Below are 27635 nucleotides of genomic sequence, written 5' to 3' on the forward strand. Positions count from 1 at the left end.
GTTGTCAGAGTTGTGGCCTTTGAATAAATTTGTACAACACTGGAAAAGACCTTTATTATAAAAACAAATCAAATCAATTTTATTTATATAGCGCCAAATCACAACAAACAGTTGCCCCAAGGCGCTTTATATTGTAAGGCAAAGCCATACAATAATTATAGAAAAACCCCAACGGTCAAAACAACCCCCTGTGAGCAAGCACTTGGCTACAGTGGGAAGGAAAAACTCCCTTTTAACAGGAAGAAACCTCCAGCAGAACCAGGCTCAGGGAGGGGCAGTCTTCTGCTGGGACTGGTTGGGGCTGAGGGAGAGAACCAGGAAAAAGACATGCTGTGGAAGAGAGCAGAGATCAATCACTAATGATTAAATGCAGAGTGGTGCATACAGAGCAAAAAGAGAAAGAAACACTCAGTGCATCATGGGAACCCCCCAGCAGTCTACGTCTATAGCAGCATAACTAAGGGATGGTTCAGGGTCACCTGATCCAGCCCTAACTATAAGCTTTAGCAAAAAGGAAAGTTTTAAGCCTAATCTTAAAAAGTAGAGAGGGTGTCTGTCTCCCTGATCTGAATTGGGAGCTGGTTCCACAGGAGAGGAGCCTGAAAGCTGAAGGCTCTGCCTCCCATTCTACTCTTACAAACCCTAGGAACTACAAGTAAGCCTGCAGTCTGAGAGTGAAGCGCTCTATTGGGGTGATATGGTACTATGAGGTCCCTAAGATAAGATGGGACCTGATTATTCAAAACCTTATAAGTAAGAAGAAGAATTTTAAATTCTATTCTAGAATTAACAGGAAGCCAATGAAGAGAGGCCAATATGGGTGAGATATGCTCTCTCCTTCTAGTCCCCGTCAGTACTCTAGCTGCAGCATTTTGAATTAGCTGAAGGCTTTTCAGGGAACTTTTAGGACAACCTGATAATAATGAATTACAGTAGTCCAGCCTAGAGGAAATAAATGCATGAATTAGTTTTTCAGCATCACTCTGAGACAAGACCTTTCTGATTTTAGAGATATTGCGTAAATGCAAAAAAGCAGTCCTACATATTTGTTTAATATGCGCTTTGAATGACATATCCTGATCAAAAATGACTCCAAGATTTCTCACAGTATTACTAGAGGTCAGGGTAATGCCATCCAGAGTAAGGATCTGGTTAGACACCATGTTTCTAAGATTTGTGGGGCCAAGTACAATAACTTCAGTTTTATCTGAGTTTAAAAGCAGGAAATTAGAGGTCATCCATGTCTTTGTCTGTAAGACAACCCTGCAGTTTAACTAATTGGTGTGTGTCCTCTGGCTTCATGGATAGATAAAGCTGGGTATCATCTGCGTAACAATGAAAATTGAAGCAATGCTTTCTAATAATACTGCCTAAGGCAGGGGTGGCCAAGTTCGGTCCTCGAGAGCCACACTCTTAGTTGTCTCCCTGCTCCAACACACCTGAATCCAATGAAAGACTCGTTAGCAGACTTTTAATGAGCCTTTCATTGGATTCAGGTGTGTTGGAGCAGGGAGACAACTAAGTGTCAGGAGTGTGGCTCTCGAGGACCGAACTTGGCCACCCCTGGCCTAAGGGAAGCATGTATAAAGTGAATAAATCGGTCCTAGCACAGAAGCTTGTGGAACTCCATAATTAACCTTAGTCTGTGAAGAAGACTCCCCATTTACATGAACAAATTGTAATCTATTAGATAAATATGATTCAGTGCCTTTAATACCTATGGCCATAAATTGCATTTATGGCCATAGGTATTAAATGTTTTAATACCTTTTATTAAAGGTTTTAATACCATAAAATGTAAAGTACAGCACATTAACAGGAACGTGTTCTTAAGACTGATGTTATTGGTGCTGGTCAACATTTGCAGTTTCCACAGAAGACCCAAGATTTAGGTTAAAACCACTTCACGTAGAAAACAAAGAAAAAAAAAAAACCCTGTACATATAAAGGGCACAACAACACAAATGGCAAAAAAAAAAAAAAGTATGTAAAGTAATATTCAATGACCACAGATGTCAGAATTCATGCGGATATATTTTGGATGCCGTACACAACCGTCAAGCACACCACAGGACTCAGTGCTGGTCTCCCCCAAAACACACACACACACACACACACACACCTCAAACTTGATCCAAATGGAAAAAGCCATCACAAACTAAACAATGGCACAGTTTTATGGTTTTACTATTTTTGGTCAATATAACAAAATGCTTCTTTAAATCCTTAAACAAAAATACAAAACTTTGCCTTCAGCATCAAACATGATTTAAGGTTTTGGTACCTTTGAGTGTAGTTTGTTCCATTTAATTTTATGCTGATGTGAAATTTAACTGAACAGATGGACAGAAAATACAGTGTTCTTTAAAAAAGTGTTAAATACACAAAAATGAACAAAAACTATATAATAATTACGCAGACTGCTCCTGAAGTGTTGCTTTTTTTTTTTTTTTTTTTTTAATATAACAGTCATCAGGAGATAATGTATCCCACAGCCCCACCGTATGTCACATGGGCGGGGGGGGGTTAAAAAGTGCAATTTTTAAGACAAAACGAGCCTTAAAAGAAGAAAAATTTAAAGTTACTTCCCCTGAAATATTTCACATTTCACAGAAACAGCTGCAGCTCGACAGTCAAACATGAAAATTACACAAATTAATTCATTCGTGATTTGCTGTCAGACTTAAAGATATGACACATAAAATCCTTCAATATTATTTAAAACTGATCAGATTGACTCGGTCCAGAACATGAGACCGGAGACCAATCAGAGCTCGGCTGCCTGCAGGACGCGCCGGCGTCTGGCTCAGAAGCACTTCCTGCCGACTATCTGCGGCCCGTACTCCTCATACTCATCCCGACTGATCCAGGCCACGCTGAAGGTGGGCAGGGCCGCCAGGACGGCTCCGCCCCTCCACACAGAGAACTCTCTGTCTTTGGGGCTGGTGATGCGGACACACCCCCTCATGTTTCCAGGTAACAGGCCTCGGATTTCAGCCTGGAGCCGCTCAGAGAATCCAGGCAGGAGAGTGTTTCCACCTGCAGCGAAAACCAAAAGCTCAATGAGAAAACATTTATATATATATATAAATTAAAAAAAACAAAACAAAAAAAAAAACAGTTCTGATTCCAACACCTCTGGTACCACAGCATGTGCCGTCAACACGGCCGCCACCTCCCACAAACACTTTGGGTTCCAAATCAGTCTGTCAGCCAGCTGACGGGGGCGTGTCCTCAGCACGGCGGCTCCTGTGCCGTCAACGACACCACCCACTTCTCTGGATGCATGACTGAAGGTCAGCCCAAAAAGATTTTATACCAAACCAGATTTCTGGTCAAGTTCACAAAGCAGAACCCCGGTCTTAGTCCCGTACATTAAATCCAGAATCTCAAATCTGGACACGTAGACTCCTCAATCAGTTTTCTAGGTTTTGCAACCAGATCGTGTATCAATTCCACAAAGCCACCATTGGTGGACTTCATTGCCAACGGCTGCCACGTCACTGGACACCGTGGTCAGCGACTCCGACCTTCCTTAGCAACTACAAGTCCTGTCGCCTCACGACGCTGGAAACCTATTTCACACAAATCAGTCAGTTTGTAAATGTTAGCTGGAGATGGGGTCTATAAATACCCCCCCCCAGTAATCCAGCCTTCAAGAGAACCGGATGCTGTTCAGCTTCCCGCCATATGCAAATTAGATGTGATTATGTGAATTTCTTGGTAACACTGTCCATAATCCAGTACTCAGACCACACAGGTGTTAGATTAGGGCCCCTGATAATGTCATCAGACTCCACCCCCACAGTACCTGGTTGAAGGCCGAACCCGGGTTCCTATAAACTGAGGACGTCCCAATGAGGAACTGATCCACTGGATCAAACATAATGACTGTCAACTGTAAAGGAGAAATTCACTCACTCGGAGTAATAAGTACTTTATCAAGATCAGCAAAACAAACTATTACCTGACAGGACAACGTTTCCCAGGAAGTGACGTCGCAGGTCAAGGTCGGAGCTGATGACTGATTTGAAGATGCTCTCGTGGACCCCGGGATGCTCTCGTCCAATCAACTCTGGTTTAAAAAGAACCTCAGGGGCCCTGGATCAGAGAAGAAACAGGCTAAAACCAAGGATCCTGATGTATGAGGGCACATCAAGAAGCCCTCAGCTTAAGTACACTGACAGTACAAGTAAGTCCTACACAGGTCCTGAGACCCGTTTGTGCTCATCCCCAGATCCCACAGTGTAAAGCAGATAAAAAAAAAAAAAAAAAGACTGACTCCCCCTGGGAGGGACTCCAGTCTGACAAAGGTGACTTCCCCAGCTGAGGCTGGAACTCATTTACAGCCGGATGGACTGAGACCATACAGATCAAGTGTCTTGTTTAAGGACAGACTGGTCCTAATGTACTGGCAGTTCAGCTCCTCATCCACCTGCTCAACACTGAAAAACACAGCTGGAACAGTCCTGTTCCTGGATGTTTTCTGGGTCAGGCTGAGATCTCTTTAAAGTACCTTCATAAGTCCAAGTGAAGACACTTAGTGCTGAGTTCTGATGTCACAAAAAGGAATTTTGAAAACTACCGTGAACCCACAGTGATGGAGGAGCAGAAGATACCGGCAGACTGCTATGAGAAATATTTAGATGCCGTCATAGTTATGTGCCTTTAAAATCAGGGTTCCAACAGTTTCTGCTTACGATGAGTCCACTTTGGAGACTGCTGAATATTTTGTTTTGCTCCTCAGTTTTATTATCACAGATCTCACTGCAGGTTTGTTGGGTCCAGGCTGTGAAGGTGGGCAGATCTTACCTGAAGCGCTCCGAGTGGAGGGTGACCACCTGGCCATCAGGCATGGCGTAGTCCGCCTCCCTGCAGGACGCCTCCCCGTCAGCCAGCTCAGCTTCATAGTCTACAGCCACAAAGCAGCACCGCTCCTTCATCTCCCTCACAATCTCCAGCTCTGCAGAGGTGGACAAGCTGACTCCGCCCTCCTGAAGGAGCTGTGGACACAAGAACACCATCAGAGCCGCAGCCTGAACAGACCTAATGAGACAAACAGGTTTTTACACCTTTTTTGGTGAAAGTGGACCTTTGTCTGGGCCCCCAGAGAATTTGGGGTTTTGATGTCCAGGGATGCATTCTGGAGGATTTTGTTCTAACCCCCCCTGCCCAATTTAGTTCTGTTTGAAAAGTCCTTCACTGAATTAGACCAGGAAGTGTCTGAACAGACTTGATGAAACCAGATACCTTTTTAAGTTGCATCGTAACATCTGCACCAGCCAGAGGGACGCGTTGGATGGCATGAGGTAGAGTGTATCCATCAAACACTGGCACGCTGTGGCTCACACCGTCTCCCGAATCAAACACCAGACCTGCAACAGTTATTCAAGAAGCTCAAATTAAATTCTTCACAAGTCCAGTGTGGTAGAGTTCAGGTCTTACAGTCAGTCCAGGTCTTCAGAAGCCAGACTGAACAGTTACCTGTGGATCTGCCAGCGCTGTAAAGCGCCAACACCGCCTGCATGGCCACGTAGGTGAACGGAACATTGAAGCACTCGAACATCATCTCCACCAGCCGCTCACGCTTTGCCACCGGGTTCATGGCTGCCTCAGTCAGCAGGACGGGATGGTCCTCTGGATTCACACGCAGCTGCTGAAATGTGTGATGCCAGATCTAAAAACCACAAGATCAAAATTAAAACAGAGTCGCTGCAGAACCTGGAGAGAAATGACTGTCAAACAACTGACAAAACCTGAACTACAACCTCAAGAATTAAAATAATCATTTTAAATGTTCCAGTCAAATAGTCCATTTAAAGTCATGCTGTTAAAATATATGGACTTAGAAATAAATGTAATGCTTCAGATTAAACCTATCAGGAAGTTTGTTAAGGTCACAACAGCACGTGCACATGCTGACCGCGGACGACTTCAGGGACACTTCATCAGAAACCCCCAAAACAAAGTTCCTCGATGTTTGAAACGGCATCAAACATCTGACAAAGTTCACAAAACTAATCATTTAAATTCATGTCGACGTGTCCACGGGCGGATTCAAACATGACATCATGTCTCATGTACTGTAGTCCAACGGTGACCTAATCAGTACCACTTAAGGGGACTAGACAACAGAGCCCAGCCTCAGTGTACCAGGATGTACACAAAGATGTATGGTGGCCATCCAGGGTGGCAGCTGTAATGAAGAATTACATAGGGGTCAACATTTAAATTTAAAAATCCTCTAATCATATTGAAAACTACACCACATTGTCTGATCATAAAGATTACAAAAATGTATAGGTTGGTCGATCTATGACTGAATGTTCTGGAGTTATGGGGTAAAAACAGCAAGAATAATGACGATAAGTCAGTTTCAGTTTGTACAGGGGTCAAAAAGTTAAAGTTGCTCCAATTTTGATATAAAGTGATGCAAATTATTGGCTGCACTATTAGGATTAATAAATGGAATAATTTTTACTGTGTTGAATGTTTGGTCTCCAAAGTAAAGGTCATATACTCAACAAAAATATAAAAGCAACACTTTTGGTTTTGCTCCCATTTTGTATGAGATGAACTCTAAGATCTAAAACTTTTTCCACATACACAATATCACCATTTCTCTCAAATATTGTTCACAAACCAGTCTAAATCTGTGATAGTGAGCACTTCTCCTTTGCTGAGATAATCCATCCCACCTCACAAGTGTGCCATATCAAGATGCTGATTAGACACCATGATTAGTGCACAGGTGTGCCTTAGACTGCCCACAATAAAAGGCCACTCTGAAAGGTGCAGTTTTATCACACAGCACAATGCCACAGATGTCGCAAGATTTGAGGGAGCGTGCAATTGGCATGCTGACAGCAGGAATGTCAACCAGAGCTGTTGCTTGTGTATTGAATGTTCATTTCTCTACCATAAGCCGTCTCCAAAGGTGTTTCACAACCGCAGACCACATGTACCCACACCAGCCCAGGACCTCCACATCCAGCATGTTCACAGCTTCACAGTTCACAGCTGCTGAAACAATCGGTTTGCATAACCAAAGAATTTCTGCACAAACTGTCAGAAACCGTCTCAGGGAAGCTCATCTGCATGCTCGTCGTCCTCATCGGGGTCTCGACCTGACTCCAGTTCGTCGTCGTAACCGACTTGAGTGGGCAAATGCTCACATTCGCTGGCGTTTGGCACGTTGGAGAGGTGTTCTCTTCACGGATGATGCCCGGTTCACACTGTTCAGGGCAGATGGCAGACAGCGTGTGTGGCATCGTGTGGGTGAGCAGTTTTCTGATGTCAATGCTGTGGATCGAGTGGCCCATGGTGGTGGGGGGTTATGGTATGGGCAGGCGTCTGTTATGGACGAAGAACACAGGTGCATTTTATTGATGGCATTTTGAATGCACAGAGATACCGTGACGAGATCCTGAGGCCCATTGTTGTGCCATACATCCAAGAACATCACCTCATGTTGCAGCAGGATAATGCACGGCCCCATGTTGCAAGGATCTGTACACAATTCTTGGAAGCTGAAAATATCCCAGTTGTTGCATGGCCGGCATACTCACCGGACATGTCACCCATTGAGCATGTTTGGGATGCTCTGGACCGGCGTATACGACAGCGTGTACCAGTTCCTGCCAATATCCAGCAACTTCGCACAGCCATTGAAGAGGAGTGGACCAACATTCCACAGGCCACAATTGACAACCTGATCAACTCTATGCGAAGGAGATGTGTTGCACAGCATGAGGCAAATGGTGGTCACACCAGATACTGACTGGTATCCCCCCCCCAATAAAACAAAACTGCACCTTTCAGAGTGGCCTTTTATTGTGGGCAGTCTAAGGCACACCTGTGCACTAATCATGGTGTCTAATCAGCATCTTGATATGGCACACCTGTGAGGTGGGATGGATTATCTCAGCAAAGGAGAAGTGCTCACTATCACAGATTTAAACTGGTTTGTGAACAATATTTGAGGGAAATGGTGATATTGTGTATGTGGAAAAAGTTTTAGATCTTTGAGTTCATCTCATACAAAATGGGAGCAAAACCAAAAGTGTTGCGTTTATATTTTTGTTGAGTGTATAAGGTTGGCGTCCACTGGATTCTGTGACATGTGACATATGTTACCCCGTAACGTGACAACTAAGCATGACACATGGTGCAAACTGTTCCTTTTTGGAATATTTATGATCACACAATGTGGTATATTTTTCACTTCTGACCCCTGTAACATTTGTCATACAGCTGCCATCCTGGATGGCCACCATAAATGGACTGTATTTATATCTGATAATGTTTCCCATAATCCACCTGCACTTCCCAGAATGCACCACAGTGCCAGCAGAGTTCTGGTGTTTCAAAGCCACGTAAAGAATGAGTAGTGACGATGTGGATGAGGCAGAGTCAGCGAGTTCACCAGCTATTATGATGACGACACGTTCTCTCAAGTTGAGAGGGTTATCTAGAGGAGGTGTACAGACAGACAAGAGTAGACGCTACATTGGTTGCCGAGGCGCAAGAAATGCAGCCGCCATCTTGGAGCGGTCATCGTAGTGATTCCATCACAGGGCACAGTGAAGGTTTGATTTTATATTCTTGTTTATTTTTATGTTTTATCTTTCTATAATAAAGTTGCTTTGTTCTTTTCTCTGTTCTGTAAAGTGTCTTTTAGCACCACGTAAAGCACTGTATAAATATAATGCATAATTATTAGTATTATAATAAAGGTGCTTAGAGCTGCAGAGAGCTCTGTGTATACAGTCCTCCATCAGGGCTTTTAGCTGGAATAGAATAGAATCTTTAGTGTCATTGCACATATAGACATACAACACAACTTGTCCTCTGCATTTATTCATCCTAATTACAATTAGACACAACCTAACCACTAGGGGCAGTGTGCAGCCACAGTCCGGTGCCCAGGGACTAACTCCAGATGTAGAGACGCTGCCTTGGTCAGGGGCAGAGAAAGGAGCAGACCCTAAATAAGCAGGTTTTTGATGTTTTTGGAAAACTTTCACGATGGCGCAAGACTCAACTGCGAATAAACGCTCAAAGTGCTTTACAATAATGCCTCACATTCACACACCAATGTCAGGGTGCTGCCATGCAAGGTGCTCACTACACAATGGGAACAACTGGGGGATGAAGGACCTTGCCCAAGGGCCATTACTGATTTTCCAGTCAGGCTGGGGTTTGAACCGAGGTTCGTCTGGTCTCAAGCCCAACACTTAACCCCTAGACCATCACCTCCACTCATACAGCTTTGTGTAGGTCGTGGTACACCAAGGCTGGATTACAGATGTTTTGTACCCTTAAGTGGTACCAAAACCCTGCTCGGCCCGTGGACTACTGTGGTCACAGTTTTTTCCTGAAGGCGTGTCAGGAGTTCATCCAATAAAAACACAGCCATCACACCCTCCATCCAGTATTTCAGCTCCTACTTTTTCCATGTCGTCCCAGTTTTGAATGATTCCATTTTTAATGGGGTGCTTCAGAACCAGGACACCTCTCATGTGCTGAGCCTCATGTCCAACATAGGCGTCCTTCTCCAGGTCACCGTTCATCAGCTCCTGACAAAACAGAAGTCCAGTTTGATCAGGAACAACAAAAGCATTTTAATTTCCAAGAGAAGACAGTGACACGCTCACCTCATATTTTGGTATTCCAATCATCATTGGCAGTACAGCTGTAGGCCCGTCTTGATCCGAAAAGCCTGCCTTCATCAACCCAGAACCCATGTCCAGTATGACCGGGGTTTTAAAATCTGTCAGCTGTGATTAAAATTCAGACAAAATAAAAGTAGTTTAGAAAAGACCGAAATGCTCAAAGCGCATTCAGACAGTCGCACTAAAAAAACAAGTAGTCACATACTTAAAACTCACAGTGCACAAACCTACAGGGAACCAGGGGCACTACGAGAGGACAGGATCCCCGCTGGCAAATGCCACTTTGGTACAAGTACTTACTACATTCTGATAACATTTCAGGTCTAACAGCTGATTTCAGAACATAGACACCAACTCCTGAGACTAACTGTGTCTAGGTTTGTTCATCAAAGACTATAACTCTGCCAAAATGGGCCCAACTCCAACGACAGTACAATATGTGTATTACCAACCTATAACGAGGACTTGTTCCAGGTTTCATGAAATCCATCAAAAAATGTGAAAGGAGTTGACTTCAGAACGCTTATACTGTTTTTTTATTTTTTGGATGGAAACTGCCACAACATAAAAAAAAGAAAAAAAAAAAGATGGTTGAGCCAAAATTTCAAGCTCATTTTCTTAAAGCCATAAAGTGGACAGAGAAAGACCTGATTCCCAACAAACAAGCTGCCAACCTCAGACACTTGTAGACAAGTCTCAGTCAGTCTACAGCGACTGGAATAAGAGGGAATTTACCATCTCTAACCAATACTAAGAAGACTGGAGGAACATCTCCTAGCCACTGGACTCCTTCAGAGACACATCAACCCCCCCACGTGCAGATCCACTCAGACACCCTCCGTTATGGCGTCGTCCCTCACTTTGCACTCAGTCTGAGGACTTCGGATCGTGCTCTTTACTGATTTAAATAACTGAACTGCAGAGGCACAACTACTGAAATCAACGTGTGGCTTTTTAATCTGCAGACTTGCTGATGCAGTGACAAGGGCGGGACACGGGACACCTGGACAGGAAACTAACAGTTACTTCTGGTCCCTAAAACTTGGCACAATACTGCAATTCATAAACCTTGACCTTTTACATGCATTAAGCTCTAGCTGAACTGCGCTGAGTTCTTCCTCATCGTTTGGTCGACTCCTGGACGCTGTGATTAAGAAGAAACCGTGTCCAAATATCTATGAGGTGTCGGACTGGCCATTCTCCATTGATGTGACGTCCGTCCTGCATCCACACAACACCATTGTGAGGTCTTACCGCCATCGTGCTCCCATCGACCTGGATCTCAGGTGAACCACACAGGGAAGTCCTTGTAGCACCAGAGCTTTGAAGACAGTCTGGCACATCTTCATCCAGCTCCCATCCACCTGGATCAAACATTAGAGGGAGGTCAGATGGTACGTTTGGTGGTGAAGTCTTTACTTCTTCTGTGGGTAGCGGGTCAAGTGACACTTTGGTGCTGCTTCCACAGCTTGTGTCCATTTCAAGAGGGTTGCTGTCTCCAGACTCCTTGTATGTCCACGGGCCCAGACGATTGTTGTTGTTGTTGTTCTTGTTGGCGTGTTCTGTCATTTTTGGACCGAGGGTAAAGTCAAGGTCACTGTTCCCTGCTGAGGCTTCAGTCTCATTTTGTCCAACACGAGGATCTACAGCGGCTGTGGATAAAGTGGATGTTGTGAAGTCAGTGGACTGATGAGTTTCCCATTTGACACTTGGCTTCAACACAGGAGGAGAGTCTGTTTCTCCACCCGGGTCAAACTCTGCATGGTCTGGGTTCAGGTCTGAGATCACAGAAGCTTCTGGGTTGCAAAAACTGCCATCTTCACCAACCAGTTCTTTTCCAGACAGAAATCCTGGAGGTTCCACTTTCAGTTCCTTAGGAGCCTCAAGAGAGTTTCTTAGACTTTTACTCCCCACAGAGAGTTCAGCTAGAGGTCCAGCACAGTTTTTCACATCATGCCTCATGTGAATGTCCTCAGAACAGGAATGTGACAGTTGACTTGAATCTTTTTCTGTCACCTGAACAGTTGGAACTTTTGGCAGCTTTTCAGGTCCAGAAGGATCCAGAACAGAATTCCTGCTGTTGTCTGATAAAAGCTCACCACAGACTGCTGGATCTTTAGTTGTAGTTCCAGAGTTTTCCATGACAGAAGATTCCAGATCTTCAGGTTTCACTTCATCTGGTCTGTCCAACTCTTCCTGAATTCTTGTTCTTTCTACCTCTTCTTCCTGCTGCAGTTTGGGAACAAATCTCCCTTTGTTCACACTCTGCTCAGTGTTTGGATCTAAGAATTCAGTATTGAGATTTTCTCCAGAGCTCCTCAACTTATTGATCATTCTTCTCCATGTTGGGCTGGTCCTTAAGGTGGACTTCCTTTTGCTCTGGAAGCGGCTCCTGAGTACCGACCACCTCTGAAGCTCCTTTGGCACAGCCCTTGGAATCATAGACTTCACCTTCAGATCCAGCTGCTCCTCTGACACATAGGGTCTCGGATTCAGCCGGGACAAGATCTTCAAGGCCAAGGACACCAACTTCTGCCAAGTCATGGGACGACATCTTAAAAAACAAACCCAAGACAAACATTAGTCACCTAGAACTGACAAGTCAACACAATTACAACTGCAGTGTAGCCACTGTAACGATCAGCACCTTCACAAGCACCTCCCAAAATAAAGTATAAATACAGTGTTGAAAGCAGCCGTACAGTAAAATCAGCAGCACGTCATCACACAGAACAGATTACAGATCGTGAGACGTGCAGGAGCCTGCAGAAAGTCTAAAACCTAACTTAGTTAAAAACATCTCAAGAGGTTTATCATCTGCAGGAGAAACTGTTTGTTAGCAAAACTTTTTATTCCTTGTGGTGAGGAAAACAGTCTCCAATCTGGGTCAGAAGGTCACCGCTCAGGTGCAACGTACCCGACTGGGCTGGTCTTCACGGACCCAGAATGCCCTCTCCTTCTGGTGGCACTCGGACCTCATGAGGGCATCCAGCATCACCTCCTGAGCCAGAACATTCTCTTCCTCCTGCAGCAGGAGAAATACGACCCAGACAAAGGTCAGACATGAGAACACAGGAGCTCAGACGCAACTTCACCTGACAAACCAAAGCTGGTGTTTGACTGAAATTAAAAAATAAAAAAGCCAATATTACACTAATGATGAACCAAACATTAACCATGATGCTAAACGTCAGCGTTAGTGATGGTCCGTCATCCACAGCAGCAGCTCGTGTTTTATTGAGGTGTCCTGTCAACACCACCCCGAAGATGGTTTGGGAATGTCTGAGAATCCCCTGGAAGAGTTACAGGACATTCATATAGGGAAGTGTGGACTGAGCTGCGTTGTCTGCTATCACTACAACCCAGATAAAGCAGCAGTGAATGAATGAATACGATGACCTTGAGCTTCACCTGCTCATTGTCAGGGGACATCCCACACGTCGAGACAGCATGTCCGCTACACAAACTAAACCTCCTTTAGTGCACCAACTAGTGGTGCAACAGACCAAAGCTCTGTGTGTCCACCAGATCTGCAAACCAGATCTTTCTCTTTACCAAAAGAGGAGCTTTTATGTGGCCATCCACCACTATGTGGTAGCAGAGTTCCACTGTGGTGCAAATGATACAGCACCACCAGTCACCATCCAAAAACAGGACAGGATCCGAGTGTCACCACATCCACCCCATCCTATAAGCTGATTGGCAGCAAGGCAATGTGTCACTGGTCCATCACTGCCACCTGAAAGTAGCCAATCCTGCTGAAGGCAGGTAACACCTGGACGCCCTGTTCTAGTCACTGGACTCATCAGCACTGAGGCACCTGGAAACTATCACGCGCTATACAGCCATTATGTTGTAGTTAATATGTCACAGTGCAAGTGTAGTACAGCTCATCTGTCTCCACAATTAACCACTTGTTTGAACGTCATTCCGCAGTATCCAAGGGTTCACCAGAAAGACATAGCACCAAAGACACCCAGTTCAAGTGCCAAGACTCTGAAGACTTGAACCTTTGCCCTCATGCTAATCTAGCGGTATTGCCAACAGCTGAGAGTCCATAATCTCTTCCCAGGAATCTATCCATCTCAAAGGATGACGACCCAGAGCCATGGACTGCACTGGCATGTTAGAAGCTCAACTAGTCTTTCACAGATACTTCTGATGGCCAAGTCCAGGAGATGACTGAAATCTCTGATGTTGGTCTTGATCCAGGACAAATGTCAATACAGACACTGACTCCATAACTCCAGTTTATAAAGAACAAAATTCTTTACTTCCACAAGATCACAGCAGCATCCCCCAAGTCAGTCAAAACCCAGTTCATCCAAGAACTGAATAGGAGTCAGAACACTTCCCAGATAGATACCCGAATTCTCGAGAAATAAGTCAAAGTAACCCTGTACAGGCCTCATGACATCAGTATTTTGAGGACTATTCATTTATTTTCTGTCAGTGAACAAAACCACCTGGAGGGTTCCCAACCTTCAGGATAGCAAACGCTGCATCAACAGAGACGAGTAGTTACAGTTGTCAGAACATCTATTACCTCCAGTATTTCATTCGTCTTCTCCAGTATTTTCTCAACTTCCTGTAAACTCTGCTGCTCTTTAATGTCCCAGTCCTTCTGGAGAATCACTCTAAAAAGAAATATTCACCAATTAACTTACAGCAACATTAAAGTGTCGACATCAGTGCCGGAGACCGACAAATCTAGGACACGCCAAGGTTTATACCCATTTTAAAGAGTCTTTAGCGACCAAACAAACAAAACAAAAAAAATCTAAAATACATGAGCAGCAAAATGAAAGCAGTTTATTACCCGTCAACAGAATCAGGACTTTGCTTGTGCAGGTGGTGAGAGTCCCACAGGCTGGTGGGAGATCCCTCTGTGGAACAGGTGAACCGGTCTCTTGTGTCTGTACTAGAGCTGGACAGGATGTTGCAAACAGGACTCAGTTCAGGATCCTCAAAGCTGCTCTGTGACTGCAGAATCCACTCCCAGGTACTTGGACCTCTGGACTGTGAAGTGCTTAATCCCGCTGTCTGAGTGGGCTGGCTGTGGCTCCTGTTGGACCAAAGAGAGTTTGAGTTGGATCCTGAGGAGTCTCTGTGCGGCGGTGGGTTCGGGGTGATGGTAACCGTGTACGAGTTTTCCAAATCATCCACAGGCAAACTGAGCCAAGGATTACTGGGCAAGTCCACCAATCGTGTGACCTTTACCTCCAAGTTGAGGGATTCCATGGAGGCTTTAGGCAGGACCTGGGTGCTCGGCCTGGAGCCAAGTCCAAATACCCCTCTGTACTCTCCAGAATCACAAACACTAGACAAGTTTCTTTGATGGAACTGAGGTGGTCTCGTAGTTCTAAATAATCCAGACAGACTTTCCCCAAGTTCCAGCTGGCCACCGCCCACTCCATCAACACCAGAGTCAAATGAGCTGAGAGAGGAAGGTTTACCCCGAGTCAACACCAAACCAGGAGCAGCAGAGGAGGGGGTCGATCCAACGGGGCCGACTGTCTCCTTCCCTAAAGGCCCACCTGCATCATCTCTGGTGTGAGTCTCTGACCTGGATGCAGTTTTTGTTGAGGGAGGACATGCGCCACCCGGACTGTCTAATGCATCTTCACCTGATCCAGGATCAGAAGAAACACTCCAGTGGTTGCTCTGTAGAAACTCATGCTGCCACTGTAGTGCCAACTGGACGGCATCGGTGGTCACAGGTCCCACAGAGACGAGAAGCTTCCTGAGGGTCATGCACCTGGTGGACAAGAAAGGTCACTGCAAGAGCCTCCATTTATCAGAATAGACAACCAACAAACTGTACCGTCTGGATGACCAGTCTGCACGAGTCTCCTCATTTCTAATTATCAGAAAACTAATTAACCCAAATGTCATCATATTTGTCCACAGTTTCAGCAGTTAGCATAAGATGTGGCCACTGTTCAGGAGAAAAACTACACCAGATCAACCACAGCAGGTCAATTTAACTATTTTTCCCCCACCAACTAGCCAGCAGGTGGCAGACATGTCCACAAGATATTACACAGGTAAAACTAGAGCAGATCTCAGATCCAACAGAGTTTGTCCCAAAACGTTTTAACTCGTCACATTACATGGTGGCATTACGAGTTACTGTCCCACGTAACCCGGCTGGATGGACCAACTACATCTGTTCCTGTTCAAGTCCTCTTCAGTTTCTGGCACAAGGAATGATGAGCTGCTGCAGGGACACTTAAATCTTCAGGAAGTCTCACAGGACAATCAAGATCACCTTAGTCTGTTACTTTAACAGTCACAACACCAAAGTCCCAGCTTCAGTCCAGTCTCATTCAAGTCTGATAAAAACTGACACTCTGCCACCTGTGACAAGCGCTGTCACAGACACAGACAGACAGAACAGTTCTGTTAGCACATAGGAGAATTAGTCTATTAGATGCGGGTAGCCAACAAAAGCACTGATCTCATTTCCAGACGGCCCCGTGTCTTCACCTCCCAGCAGCCCCGTTCTAAATGCCAGTTGTTGCTCATACGTAAACTCTGTTTGTGTGTATGCATGCAGACGTGTCACGTTAGGACGTGCACATGTGGGGCAACCAGCAGGCACACGTAGAGTTAAATGTACATTTCCAGCCTAAAACCGTTCTCACGTCCAACAACTTCAGCATCTGATGACGTCAACCATGAGACAAATTCTGTCCTGACTTTCAAGTCGTGAAAACATCAGCTGACTAGTTTATAGATTTTGGGTAAACAGATTAAAATAATAATTTCTTGAGTACGGAGAGCTGCTGCTGCATCTCTGGACTGAAGGTTGAAGGGGACATTTCTGATGATCAGATTAATAAGTATAAGGAGAAGTTTGACACAGAAGCTGATGTGGCTTTTTTGTTTGCGTTCCCTCTCCACTGACAGAGTTCACGTCGTCTTACCGCTCAGACATCTGCTTGCCCGCCTGCTGGACCCGTCCGTCTGGGATGAGGTTTGACAGATGAGTCAGATGAACCAGTTCTTCCACCTCTGGGGGAGGGTTCTTTGTCAGGAAAGCGGTGAGTTTCTGTCTCCACACAGGGACCGTCCTCCAGTAGCTCTGCGTCTGTGCAACATTTCCATTCACATTTGACAGAAGCTGCTGCAGGAAGTTCTCACTGAGGATCAGCGTGTACCAGCTCCTGGCCTGTGTGTCAAAGGAACAAAACGCCAAAATACAATCAGTATCCAAATAACCACATCTACCACAGAGACGACAGCTCGACACCAGATAAAACTCAGGTTCCTTTTTAGTCCATCTGTCCTCCATGAAGGTGATGGACCATACATGATGCCATCCTGAGTAGGATGATGTAAATCTGCATGGCACAACGTCTCCATCCTGGACAAGCCTTTAAATGAGACCATACCAGGATCAACACCTGTCACTAAAAACATTTGGAGAGATCATATTTGCATCTAGACTCCTGTGAGTTTGAGGTACTGATCAATTCCTTTGTTTCTTAAGAATCATCTTCAAACAAACAAACAAAAAAAAAAAACAAAAAAAAAAACATCAAATAGGTTGATCCAGATCTCACATCCATAGAGGTTTTTCTCATCTCTGGGCTTCCTGTGGGGAATCCTTTACTTTTACAGACACCTTTATCCACTAAATGAACTCATCAAGCCCCTGTACGGGACACAAACCATCACATGTTAGTCAGAGGGAGGAGCTGCAGCCATGTGATGTCATAAAGACGCAGATGGTCTGAAATCATACAAGAACAAAACACCTCCTGGCTACAAAGCTGCAGATCAGGAAGTTGTTCATTACTTTGGCTCACACGAGGGGAAACACACACACACACACGTGTGATTCAATTCTTCAGTGTTCCTGTGAAAACTGTCAGGCTGCACTTTAAGTTCTGGTTCAATGTTTGGTTTTAACTCCTATATTCTCATTAGATGTAAAAGAAACATGTTCTTTGTCTCAAATGCTGTTATCCAGCAGCACAGAGGAAAAACTGACACTTTCCTGACACGAGCCAAGTTAATGAGTGAGCTGGACTCGTTTCAATAGGTCATTGTTTTCATGACAATGGCGACACAGCAGCAGGTGGATCACCGGCCCTTCAAAGGCCTCAGACAGGCCGCTCTCACCTTGCCGTAGCATCTGTGGTAACTGCAGACGGCTCGGAGGGTTTGCAGGTTGACCTCCACAGCAGCATGGAGTTCGTCCTTCAGCTTCTCCACATCCAGAACCCACCGCTCGCTGGCTTGACTGTCCAACGAGAGAATCTCCTCCAACGTGTGGATCACGTCTTCAGCACAGCTAACAAGAGCCTGTACAGACAGGAGGACAAGAGGCTTAAATCATGTCTGCAGCTGACCATTAAATACCGAGGAAAAAAAAAAAACACTGTATCAGACTGCAGTCTGAGACATGGTGTTAAATACAGGTACATAATCGCGTACTGAATCTGCAGTACCTGGTCGACTGTGACGACCTCAAGAGTGACATCATCCTACTGGAAGTCTTGTAGTTATTGTACTTAAAATGAAATCTGTTTTGGTTTGCTGATGTTAAAAAAAAAAAAAATAAAAATTAAAAACTGTAAGAGTCCAAGCAGGGTGGTGGTGTGGCTTAATACGGCACTGCATTTATGATTGGCTCAGATATCAGCCAAATGTGAACAAATTGATTTGTTTCATCTTTAGCTGGCAGGAAGAAATACAATAAGCTTCCTTTTACGTTAATAAAACCCACAATACATGTTCCAACTGTCCTCAGACAGACAATCATCCATCTGAAGATCAGCAGGTTTAAAACATCTGAACTCAGGTCAGCTGGGACTTAACAGCTGTCTCATAGCTGGACATCATCAGGTTCAAACATCCAGATCTTATTTAAATCCAATAGTCACCATCAACTCTATTTAGGACTAAGATCAAAATAATCCAGCCAAGTGTTTTACCAAATTATTATTCAAGCACAACAAAATCATCGTTCCCAGCCTAAATGCATCAATACAGAAGACATGGACCAAAGATCAGACACACGCAGCATAAATAATGACCTTTGGTTTTTTGTTTGATCATTCAAAGAGCAGATCAGAGATGTACCATAGCTGGAGTGATGAACGATGCCTCGTATTCCAACACCAATATCTCTGCATGGGGGGCGTCCTCGGCGATCTCCACTGGAGACGCGGCGAGCTTCTCGAGAAGCTTTTCAACCTGCTCCGTTATCTGCCAGAAGAGACAGACGGCAGAACACGTACCTGAACAAAATGTACAGTTTGAAGTGGAGAGATTTTGCAGCAGAGTGCCGTTTCAAAACCCAAGAGATTATAATCTGACATTAAATTAACTGATGATGCACATTAGTGTGCAAAGCTTTTTATCCATTTCATCTTTAAACAGAAGAATAACTGGAAGATTACGCTAGCTCTACTGGGACGCGCCATTTGCACAATTAAGAACAATTAAGTGCTGGAACAGCACAGCAGACCTGCAGCCACGTCAAAAACACTTTTCTGCATCTTTAACATTTAGCATAAACTGACTCTGCCCTCAGATTCTTTGAAAATGTGCAACAAGCAGTTAAATGCATTAGATTATAAAGTTATATTACATTTTTACTGGTTATTTATGCATTGTAAAATAAGCAATTTTACTTACTCTGAACATTTTTATATGCAACACATGGACATTATACTGGAGGACAGTACCTTAAAAGGGAAGTTACTGAAACCCTGGTAAAGTGTCCTTTGACCACAGAGAGTTAAAGTGTGTTGTAAAATTTAACTTGGTGTCAAATTCACCAGACTGACCTGCAGGGCGTCCTCACGCAGCTGGAACACTCTGAGCTGGAGATGAGCCTTTGAGAAGACCTGCTGTAGCAGATAGTCCACTTTCTCCACAGCAGCAGTTATCCTTTCAACAAGAAAACCAGTTATGAAAGCGAACCAGTTCAGTCTCCATGTGGTATGTAAACTCTGTGGGTGTGTGTAACCCTTTAAGATGACTTCACACGGTGCTGCACGGTTTCATAACCTCGCTGTGGTTGTTCCCACGTAAAGCACTTTCACAGGATTAAGGAAAGCGGTTGTGACTCATCTGAGGTTCAGCTGCCTGTGCTGATACCTGCTGTGGTTCAGAAGCATATCAGAGGCAGTCCGGGTAAAGAGGGCGGTGCCAGCCATGGCCTGGTAGCACGGCTCCTTCTCAGGGAAACGCAGCTTCTCCATCACCGTCTCACAGCGCCTCAGCAGCTCGTCCAGGCCCAGCTCTCTGCGCACGCACACACACACAAAAACTCAAACTCAAATCCACTGGACATCCAGGAGACTTCGGTAAAGTCGAGCGTTCCAAATAATCTGTACATTTACATCATTTAAAGCCTGAATGAGGGCAGCCAAAGGAATGCTGCAGGAACAGACTGTCAACGTGTGCACGTGAAGACGTCCACACTCAGAGGTCTGGAATGGCCAAAGGGGCGGAGCAGAGGTCTTTCACCTGAAACGGTGCCGTGTGCACACCACAGTTTTCCCATCGATTGAATAATGAAGAAACACACTGGTGATGATCTTCACTGCATCACTGACATGATGTTGGGTCCTGGATGACAATCATCCAGGCAGACAGCCGGTCTGTCCCCACCTGCCAAAATAAACCATCTATCTGCTGCAGCCAGGTGATGTGTGGGCGTGTCCATGAAATACTCCACCTGCTGGCGTCCTCAATGCTGAGGCACGTGTGTGCTGGACTGTACACAGAAACACTGTATACACTGCAAAAATAAACATCACGAACACATTCAAAAGCCACTGGACAAAGAGGAGTTTGATGCCGATGTCTTTGCAGGAGAATGAAGGTCCAAGTCTTTAGGGTGCTGGTGCTTCCTGTATGGTTGGTTTTGAGACTGACTAACTAGTGGCCCGAGGGCAGGCAACAGCTGGATGTCTTAGGAACCATGTCTCTGGAGGATCCTTGGGTCCACTGGAATGAGTCAGCACCAACAAATGGTTACTCTGGGAGACAAAGATGAGCATCACTTCTATTTTCAGCAAACATCAGCTTTGATATTCTGGCCATGTGGCATGTGTGTATACACACACCAGTCTGCCACTCTGGGGTCTGCACGGTTCACAGAGGAGACTAACTTGCGTAACTACTGTTCTTCTCCTCCACAGTGGGAGGACACAGAGGGACACATGATAATGTGCCTGTTATTCTTCAACGTGCTCCTGCATCATGTTCATATGGTACCTCTGCATCAGCAGATCGACTCCTTGAAGAGATGAACTGGCTGCAGTAAAGTGACGGTTTTGATCTGGATTACAGAAGAACTTGCAGTTATGAGTCTCACCTCCGGAGTTGTAGGACTTTGGCTTCATTGGTGTAGCAGAAGTGATGCAGCTCTGTCTGGTTTGTGGGTAATGGACACATGGACAGAGCCTGCAGGGTGGAGATGCACGCTGGCAGCCTCTGGACCACAGACAGGAACTCCTGAACAAAGTCATCAATCTCCTGCAGTGGAAAAGAAGAATCCAGAATCTCTTTAAAATGCTAATTAATGTGTTTTTAGGAGACAAGCACAAAGACCACTAAAATAAAACCTCTTGGGGGGGGGGGGGTGCTATAATCAACACCAACATGTTTCTGTTACAATCTGTGGTCCACATGTTAGAACTTTACATTGTGTTTGTGTGTGAGGTGAAGGGTATTAACTGTTACAGACCACGCCCAGTTCTGCCTGCCAATAATCTGACCAAACAATCAACACATTGTTTTAATTATGAGTGATGACAAGCTCTTTGATCCCATTGCGAGCCTCAGACAGCGCCTACGTGACGTCGTCCACCTTGCGCCTTGGTTTATTGAACGTGCATTCAATCGCCAATAAATCATTTTCCCTGAATGATCTTATATCAACGGAAATGTTGGACTTAATGTGCCTTTCGGAGACTTGGGAGAGAAGAGGAATTTCTTCATTTAAATGAGCTCTGCCCTGCTGGGTTCTGTGTCCTTGGGAAGCCCTGCCCCTGTCGCCGTGGTGGGGGCCTTGCCATCGTTTCTAAAGAGGATTATGTTTGTAAAGGGGTACAGTCACAGGATTTTCCCTCCTTTGAATCACAGTTGGTCAAGGTGGGTTTCTCAAACCCATTTTTCTGTGTGTTGGTTTATCGCCCCCCCCCCAGGCCCTGCTACTGCCTTTCTTAAGGATTTTAGTGACTTTTTATCCTCTATTATAATGTTGGAATCTGTTTTAATTCTTGGAGATTTTAACCTTCATGCTGATGACAAGTTATCTTGCTCTGCTATGGAGCTTTTATCGTTGACTGAAGCTTTTAATTTTGTGCAACATGTTTCTGAGCCCACTCACCAAAAGGGTCACATTTTAGATTTAGTTTTTACACTTGGCCTAGACATTTTAAATATGTCTATACATGATGTCCACTTGAGTGACCATAGTCTCGTTTCGTTTGACCTGCATTCCAGCTCTGATCAGAAGCCCTTAGAAGTTAAGTCTCGGAGGCGTATCATCACTGCTGAAACTGCAGAAAGATTTTCTTCTATGTTTAATCCTTGTTTGTTCACTGATTTTCTTGATGTGGACATTTTTATCCAGTGTTTTAACCAACACTGTGATACTATTCTTGATCAGTTGGCTCCTGTTAAATACAACGTGTCTTTACAGAAAAATGAGTGCCCTTGGATTAATGAAGAGCTCTTAAGTCTGAAGAGACTGTGTCGTAGGACTGAACGCCTGTGGAAATCCTCTAAACTTGAGGTTCACAGGCTTCATCTCAGGGAGCTGGTTCTATCATATAACAAACTGTCTGAGAGTGCCCGTTCTGTCTACATACGTCAGCTGGTGTCTGTGAATAAGAAGAATCCCAGAGTGTTGTTTGATACAATCAACACTCTTGTATGTCCTGCTGCTTCAGTTACTCCAGTGTTTTCTGAAGCTGACAGCAATGCTTTTTTGAGTTTTTTCACTGATCCTATGTTATGTTTTATGTCTCGGCCATTGTCTGATGTTTTGTGTGGTGTACTCTGCTTTTATGTTGTGAAGCACCTTGTGGCTCTTGTCTGTGAAAGGTGCTATATAAATAAAATGTACTTACTTAGAGTAAATCACATTTTCAAGGTTCATTTTAAGTTAAACAATCATTTATGAGGCACATTTATGTTCCACATCAAACCACATGAGCTGAATCAGTCTTAAACGTGGACTCAAGTTCTGACTGAGGACTGTGGACTGAGTTCAAGTCAATAATGTTGCAAATAAACTACAACTCAGAAAATTATGCTTCAGGAAAACAAGGTTCATGTCCATTTTGGACTGCAGATGTCCTGCTGATACACATGTAGTAGTTTAAGCAGTTTTTGAACTCCGATGACAAGTATCACAGTTTGTTTGCATGTGTTCATGTCCCCCGTAGTGCAGGTTTGGGTCTGTTGGAGTTTGGACTGGTGCTGGATCCTGCGTGTGCCCATGAACAGTCTCGACCCGAGCGAGCTGATGACTGACTGTTGAACAGAGAAGCTCCTTTCATTTGCTAATAAGGTCGGCTGATTACGCACCGCTTCACCAAGGCAACAAACAATAGACACAGAACTCAGACCTCAGGAACAAATTCAACAGACACGTCGCTGAAGGAGCAGATCCACACATGATCACCACCAGGGAACTCACAGAACCACCAACAGGATGTTTAAAGTGCCGTCAGCACGGACACTTGGTGCACATGTTTAAGCATGAAGAAAGATTGGATTTGTTTGTTTGTTATTGACATTAAATGCCTACAGATCATTTCTAATTTGGATGTGTTGTATGACTGATCCCATAGACACTGTACAGTGTTGCCAGATGCAGCCGATTTCTGGACCAAAACCTGTTTTAAAAAAAAAAAACAACACACAAAACCACCCAGAATATTAGACCTGTATTTTTCAGTATTTTAACAGTCCTGATTACTTAAACTAGTGCATATTAAAAAAACAACACAACTGAAGGTAAATACATTCAAAACTGCCCACACTTGGCAAACGTGGCTTTTGGCAAGCAGAGAGCCGGCGCCATGTCAGAAATCTAGTTTAGGAAAGAAGTTGGCAACAATGGCTGGTTGTAATGTTTAGAATTATTAGAGAGACAAAACCTCCCGTCGACTAACAAAGTGCACTTCAAAAATATCAGCGTACGCGTCGCGGGGATTAACTACATACTACTTTGTGTAGCATCAGAGAACATGTCATTACTTCATCCTCAAGATCTACAGAATGTCAGGATGAGAGCAAAATACTTTCTCAAAATGTAGTCAATGTGGAGATGTTAAACTTCAAAGCCCTGAGGTCCATCACCATCTGATCCTACCGATGGCTACAGTTACGGTTTCCCCAGTTTAATACCTTAATTAGGGCAGTACGGTGGATTAGTGGTTAGCACTGTTGCCTCACAGCAAGAAGGTCATGGGTTTGATTCCCACCTGTGGCCTTTCTGTGTGGAGCTGGCATGTTCTCTGCGTGTCTGCGTTGGTTTTCTCCGAGTACTCCTGCTTCCTCCCACATCCAAAGACGTCAGGGAAGCAGCAGCACAGAGTAATAAAACTAAATATTTTAAATAAAAATGTCATCATAACTTAATGATTTATGTGAATTCAATTTCAAAATGTACATCAACACACACGTGTGTGTTTCAGTACCTTCATGAAGTCCACCCAGCTCCGGTGAGAGTAAACCAGGTATCCACCCAAAGACGCTGGTAACTGGCTCCGGTCGATGTAGACCGAGAGCTCAGCGACGTCTTTAACCACGACCCTCTGGAACGAAACAAAATAGAGTTAACGCACTGAAGTGGAATAAAGTTACATTTCTGCACATTATGCACCGTTTCATTTACTTTGAAAGACTCTGAAGACAGAAGTCTCAGCACCAGCTTGACGCACTCCCTCTTTTTGGGCTGAACGATGTACGCCGTGTGGACCGTCATCCGCCGGAGCTACAGAGACGAGGCCTCAAACAAGTTAGCTGGTGGCTAAGGCTACGTCAAGCAACGTCTGAATAACCGCAAACGAACGCGACGGCACCTGCAGCAGGCAGAGAGTCTCCCCGACGAACGAGGTGGTTTGGGGCGACGCGTTCCTCAAATCCGCCACCACAGACACCAGAGAGTCCTCCTCCCGTTTCTGACTGCAGAGACAAAATCCAGACATCAGATCCTCCTTAAACCACACACACACACACACACACACACACACACACACACACACACACACACACACACACACACACACACACACACACACACACACCTGTAGAGATGGAGACAGTAATGTATGAAGTCCACAGCTTCTGCTTTGCTGAGGTGTGAGGACAGTTTTGTGTGTCCGTCCACGGGGAAGACGGCCAGCGGACACCCGTGCCGATCAAAACCACCTGCACACAAACACGTGTGTAAATTCACACACTGAAGCTTCATCACGTCTTCCATTAAATGTTCTGAGCATCCTCCCTGATAAATATCATGTTTCCACCAGAATCTCAAAAATATGTCACAGAGTTAAGTCAATTCCAGTGAAGATGTCAAATTTTGTTAAAGTTTGTTAGATTTTCTGGACCCAGAATCATTTCCAAGTAGAAGGCACCAAGAGTGCATATGTTCCAGGATCAAAGTCAACATGAAATCCCTGATGTTCTCAGACATTATCCTTCAAATTTCATCAAAACGTTCTCATAACTTTGAATCAAGTATTGCTATGTGCCAAACATTCTTCTGGATGTTAGTTCTGGAATATATTCCAGATTACCACTAAAACTGAGCCACTTATTTCTCAGAACATCGTCCATCTGCTCACCAAATTCCATTGAAATCCGTTCATTACTTTTTGAATTATGATGTTAACAGACAAAAGCCCGTGAGAACATTACCTCCTCCTTTGCTTTTATTTTGGTGAAACAGCGCCCCCACACGCACTTTGGTGGTTAATTACTAATAAAGGACTGAAGATGGGAGGAGTCTGAGGGCGCCTCCCATTGCATCCCGACCATTAGTGGAGCCTTTATTTGATTTTTAACTTTTCTTTAACAGATCTCAGCATCAGTTGAACTTTCAGTAGGTTCATAAGTACCAGGACAGACAACAGCTCCAGAGTCCAGCACGCGGTCTGCAGGCAGACACAGGGAGGCCACAGGATCCAGACCAGACTCTAGGAGACCTGAGGAGTGAGAAGAAGTCTTATTTTGACAGAAAACATGCTGGAGAACAAACAGTTGTTCACTCAGTTCTTTTGGCTTTTACTGCTTTTGAAATCTGATGTTCATGGAGGGGATTTGAAGGTGCAGTCTGGGACCAGCTGGGGTCCAGTTTGGTGACCTCATCTCTGCTTTTTGCCAATGATGTGGTTCTCTTGGTGTCACTGGACTGTGACCTCTGAGGTGAAATGACTGAGATGAGGATCAGCACCTCCAAATCTGAGATCAGTCCTCTGTTGGAACAGGGAGGACCAGATCGTCCCTGCTGCTTTAGGGAGGGTCACTGTCCCAAGTGGAGAACTTTAAGCATGTTGAGGTCTTGGACAACCTTCCCAAAGACAAAAGCAGAGCCTTTAAAAAAAAATGTGTGAATAAGGTCCTCTGTGGTTGACAGTCTGTCAGGTGATGAGGTCTTAAGTGATCCTGAGATTCTACTTGACCTTTAGAACAAAGAGTTCCAGGATGTTAATTTGAGCCTCCTGTATGATCCCAAGCTTCTTGTGTTTTTGTAAAATAACTGCTCCTGGTAGCATGATAGAGAAGGTTCCTCCCTGGGAACTGTCTGTGAGACTTAGAGATGGTTCTTAAAGAGGACCCTAACTTGTTGAGATCTAAAGTTCAGCTCAGAAGCCCAGTCTGATTTATTTAAATCTTAAAGACAGGAGATGCTAGTTCTTCAGGTAGACACTTAAAAACACCCAAAGGTCCTTCAACACATTCAAATACACGGCTCTGACAGATGGAAGAACTTCAGGTCCCATGGATCAGTGTTAGTTCATGAATTGGTTGAACCTGCAAAAACTCAAGGAAAAGGGGTGGAGCATGAATCATCACATGACAACAATCAGCCAATCAGAGAGCCTGTCTGCTCTGGGGCACAGCCTCCTTTAATTCTGGTTTAACTTCTTGTTTTTTGCTTCACCGTCTCTCTGTAACTGCCAGTTTAACTCGTTAGCAGAATGTGAAGATAAGTGTTTGTGGGCGGGGCACAGTGTCCAGGTAACCGCAAACTACAGCACATCCAGCAGGGGGCAGACACGTCTATGAGATATTGTATAAACAAAACAACGCTGTCTTTTCTTTTTTTACTTTTATAATGTTAACCCCAGTTTCATCACTTCATCGTAACTACGTTTTCTCAATCTAACAAGAGGATGACGTTTATTGTTTTTGAGTTCTTGGACTAATTACTTTAACCTGATCAGTTCTCCAGAAACCTCGACATCACTTTTTTGAATCTTCCACCTTCTTGAAAGACTCGTTGACCAACTGCTGAAAACTGACAGCAAACGGACAAACTTAAATGTTACTTTAAAAGAATTTTATGGAAATTAAGTCCGTGTTGTAGTTTGATAAAAAATAAGCTGTCGGAGAAAACTGAGATGGGATTTTTTTTTTTTTAACCAGTCAGAAGATTCCGCGTTCGACTCGGACCAGAAGAAAAGTTTCCTACCTGCGGCTCGGTTCATCCTGAAATCCTCAAAATATTCAGGAAAACAGTTTCAGCCTGTAGCAGAGCAGCTGCTGGTTCTACCGGAGGAACCTGGTCCGAGCGCCCTGCCGAGGGTTCTGTCCGCCATCTTCCGCCGAGCGGCCACCGGAGTCCGGCGGATTCATAACAGAGGTGGGCGGAGCCTCCGGCCCGCGGCTTTACAATACGGGTGGGCGGAGCCTCCGGCCAGCAGCGGCTTTACAACAGAGGTGGGCGGAGCCTCCGGCCAGCAGCGGCTT

General features: G+C 44.7%; 1 protein-coding gene across 5 annotated transcripts; it reads right to left on the reverse strand.

Annotated features, from left to right (window-relative positions):
* Nucleotides 1-1793: 1793 nt before the first annotated feature.
* Nucleotides 1794-27540, reverse strand: LOC117502613. Of its 5 annotated transcripts, XM_034161669.1 has the most exons (17): nt 27358-27539; nt 25781-25867; nt 24965-25088; nt 24740-24842; nt 24553-24651; nt 24356-24472; nt 21016-21176; nt 19791-19937; nt 19478-19580; nt 18768-18893; nt 17805-17987; nt 16604-16848; nt 14494-15432; nt 14221-14311; nt 12592-12699; nt 11962-12228; nt 11809-11931 (listed from the first exon to the last, which is right to left on the reverse strand). In XM_034161669.1, exons 1-16 carry the CDS (start codon nt 27371-27373, stop codon nt 11998-12000), a joined length of 2880 nt encoding a protein of 959 aa, XP_034017560.1. In that variant the 5' UTR covers nt 27374-27539; the 3' UTR covers nt 11809-11931; nt 11962-11997. The 5 variants fall into 5 exon arrangements, with proteins under 5 accessions (XP_034017562.1, XP_034017561.1, XP_034017560.1 ...); XM_034161672.1 differs by having other exon boundaries at nt 11852-12228; nt 14494-14739; nt 27358-27540; XM_034161668.1 differs by having other exon boundaries at nt 11852-12228.
* Nucleotides 27541-27635: the final 95 nt, after the last annotated feature.

Source organism: Thalassophryne amazonica, chromosome 21 (assembly GCF_902500255.1).
Source record: "Thalassophryne amazonica chromosome 21, fThaAma1.1, whole genome shotgun sequence".
NCBI lineage: Eukaryota > Metazoa > Chordata > Actinopteri > Batrachoidiformes > Batrachoididae > Thalassophryne > Thalassophryne amazonica.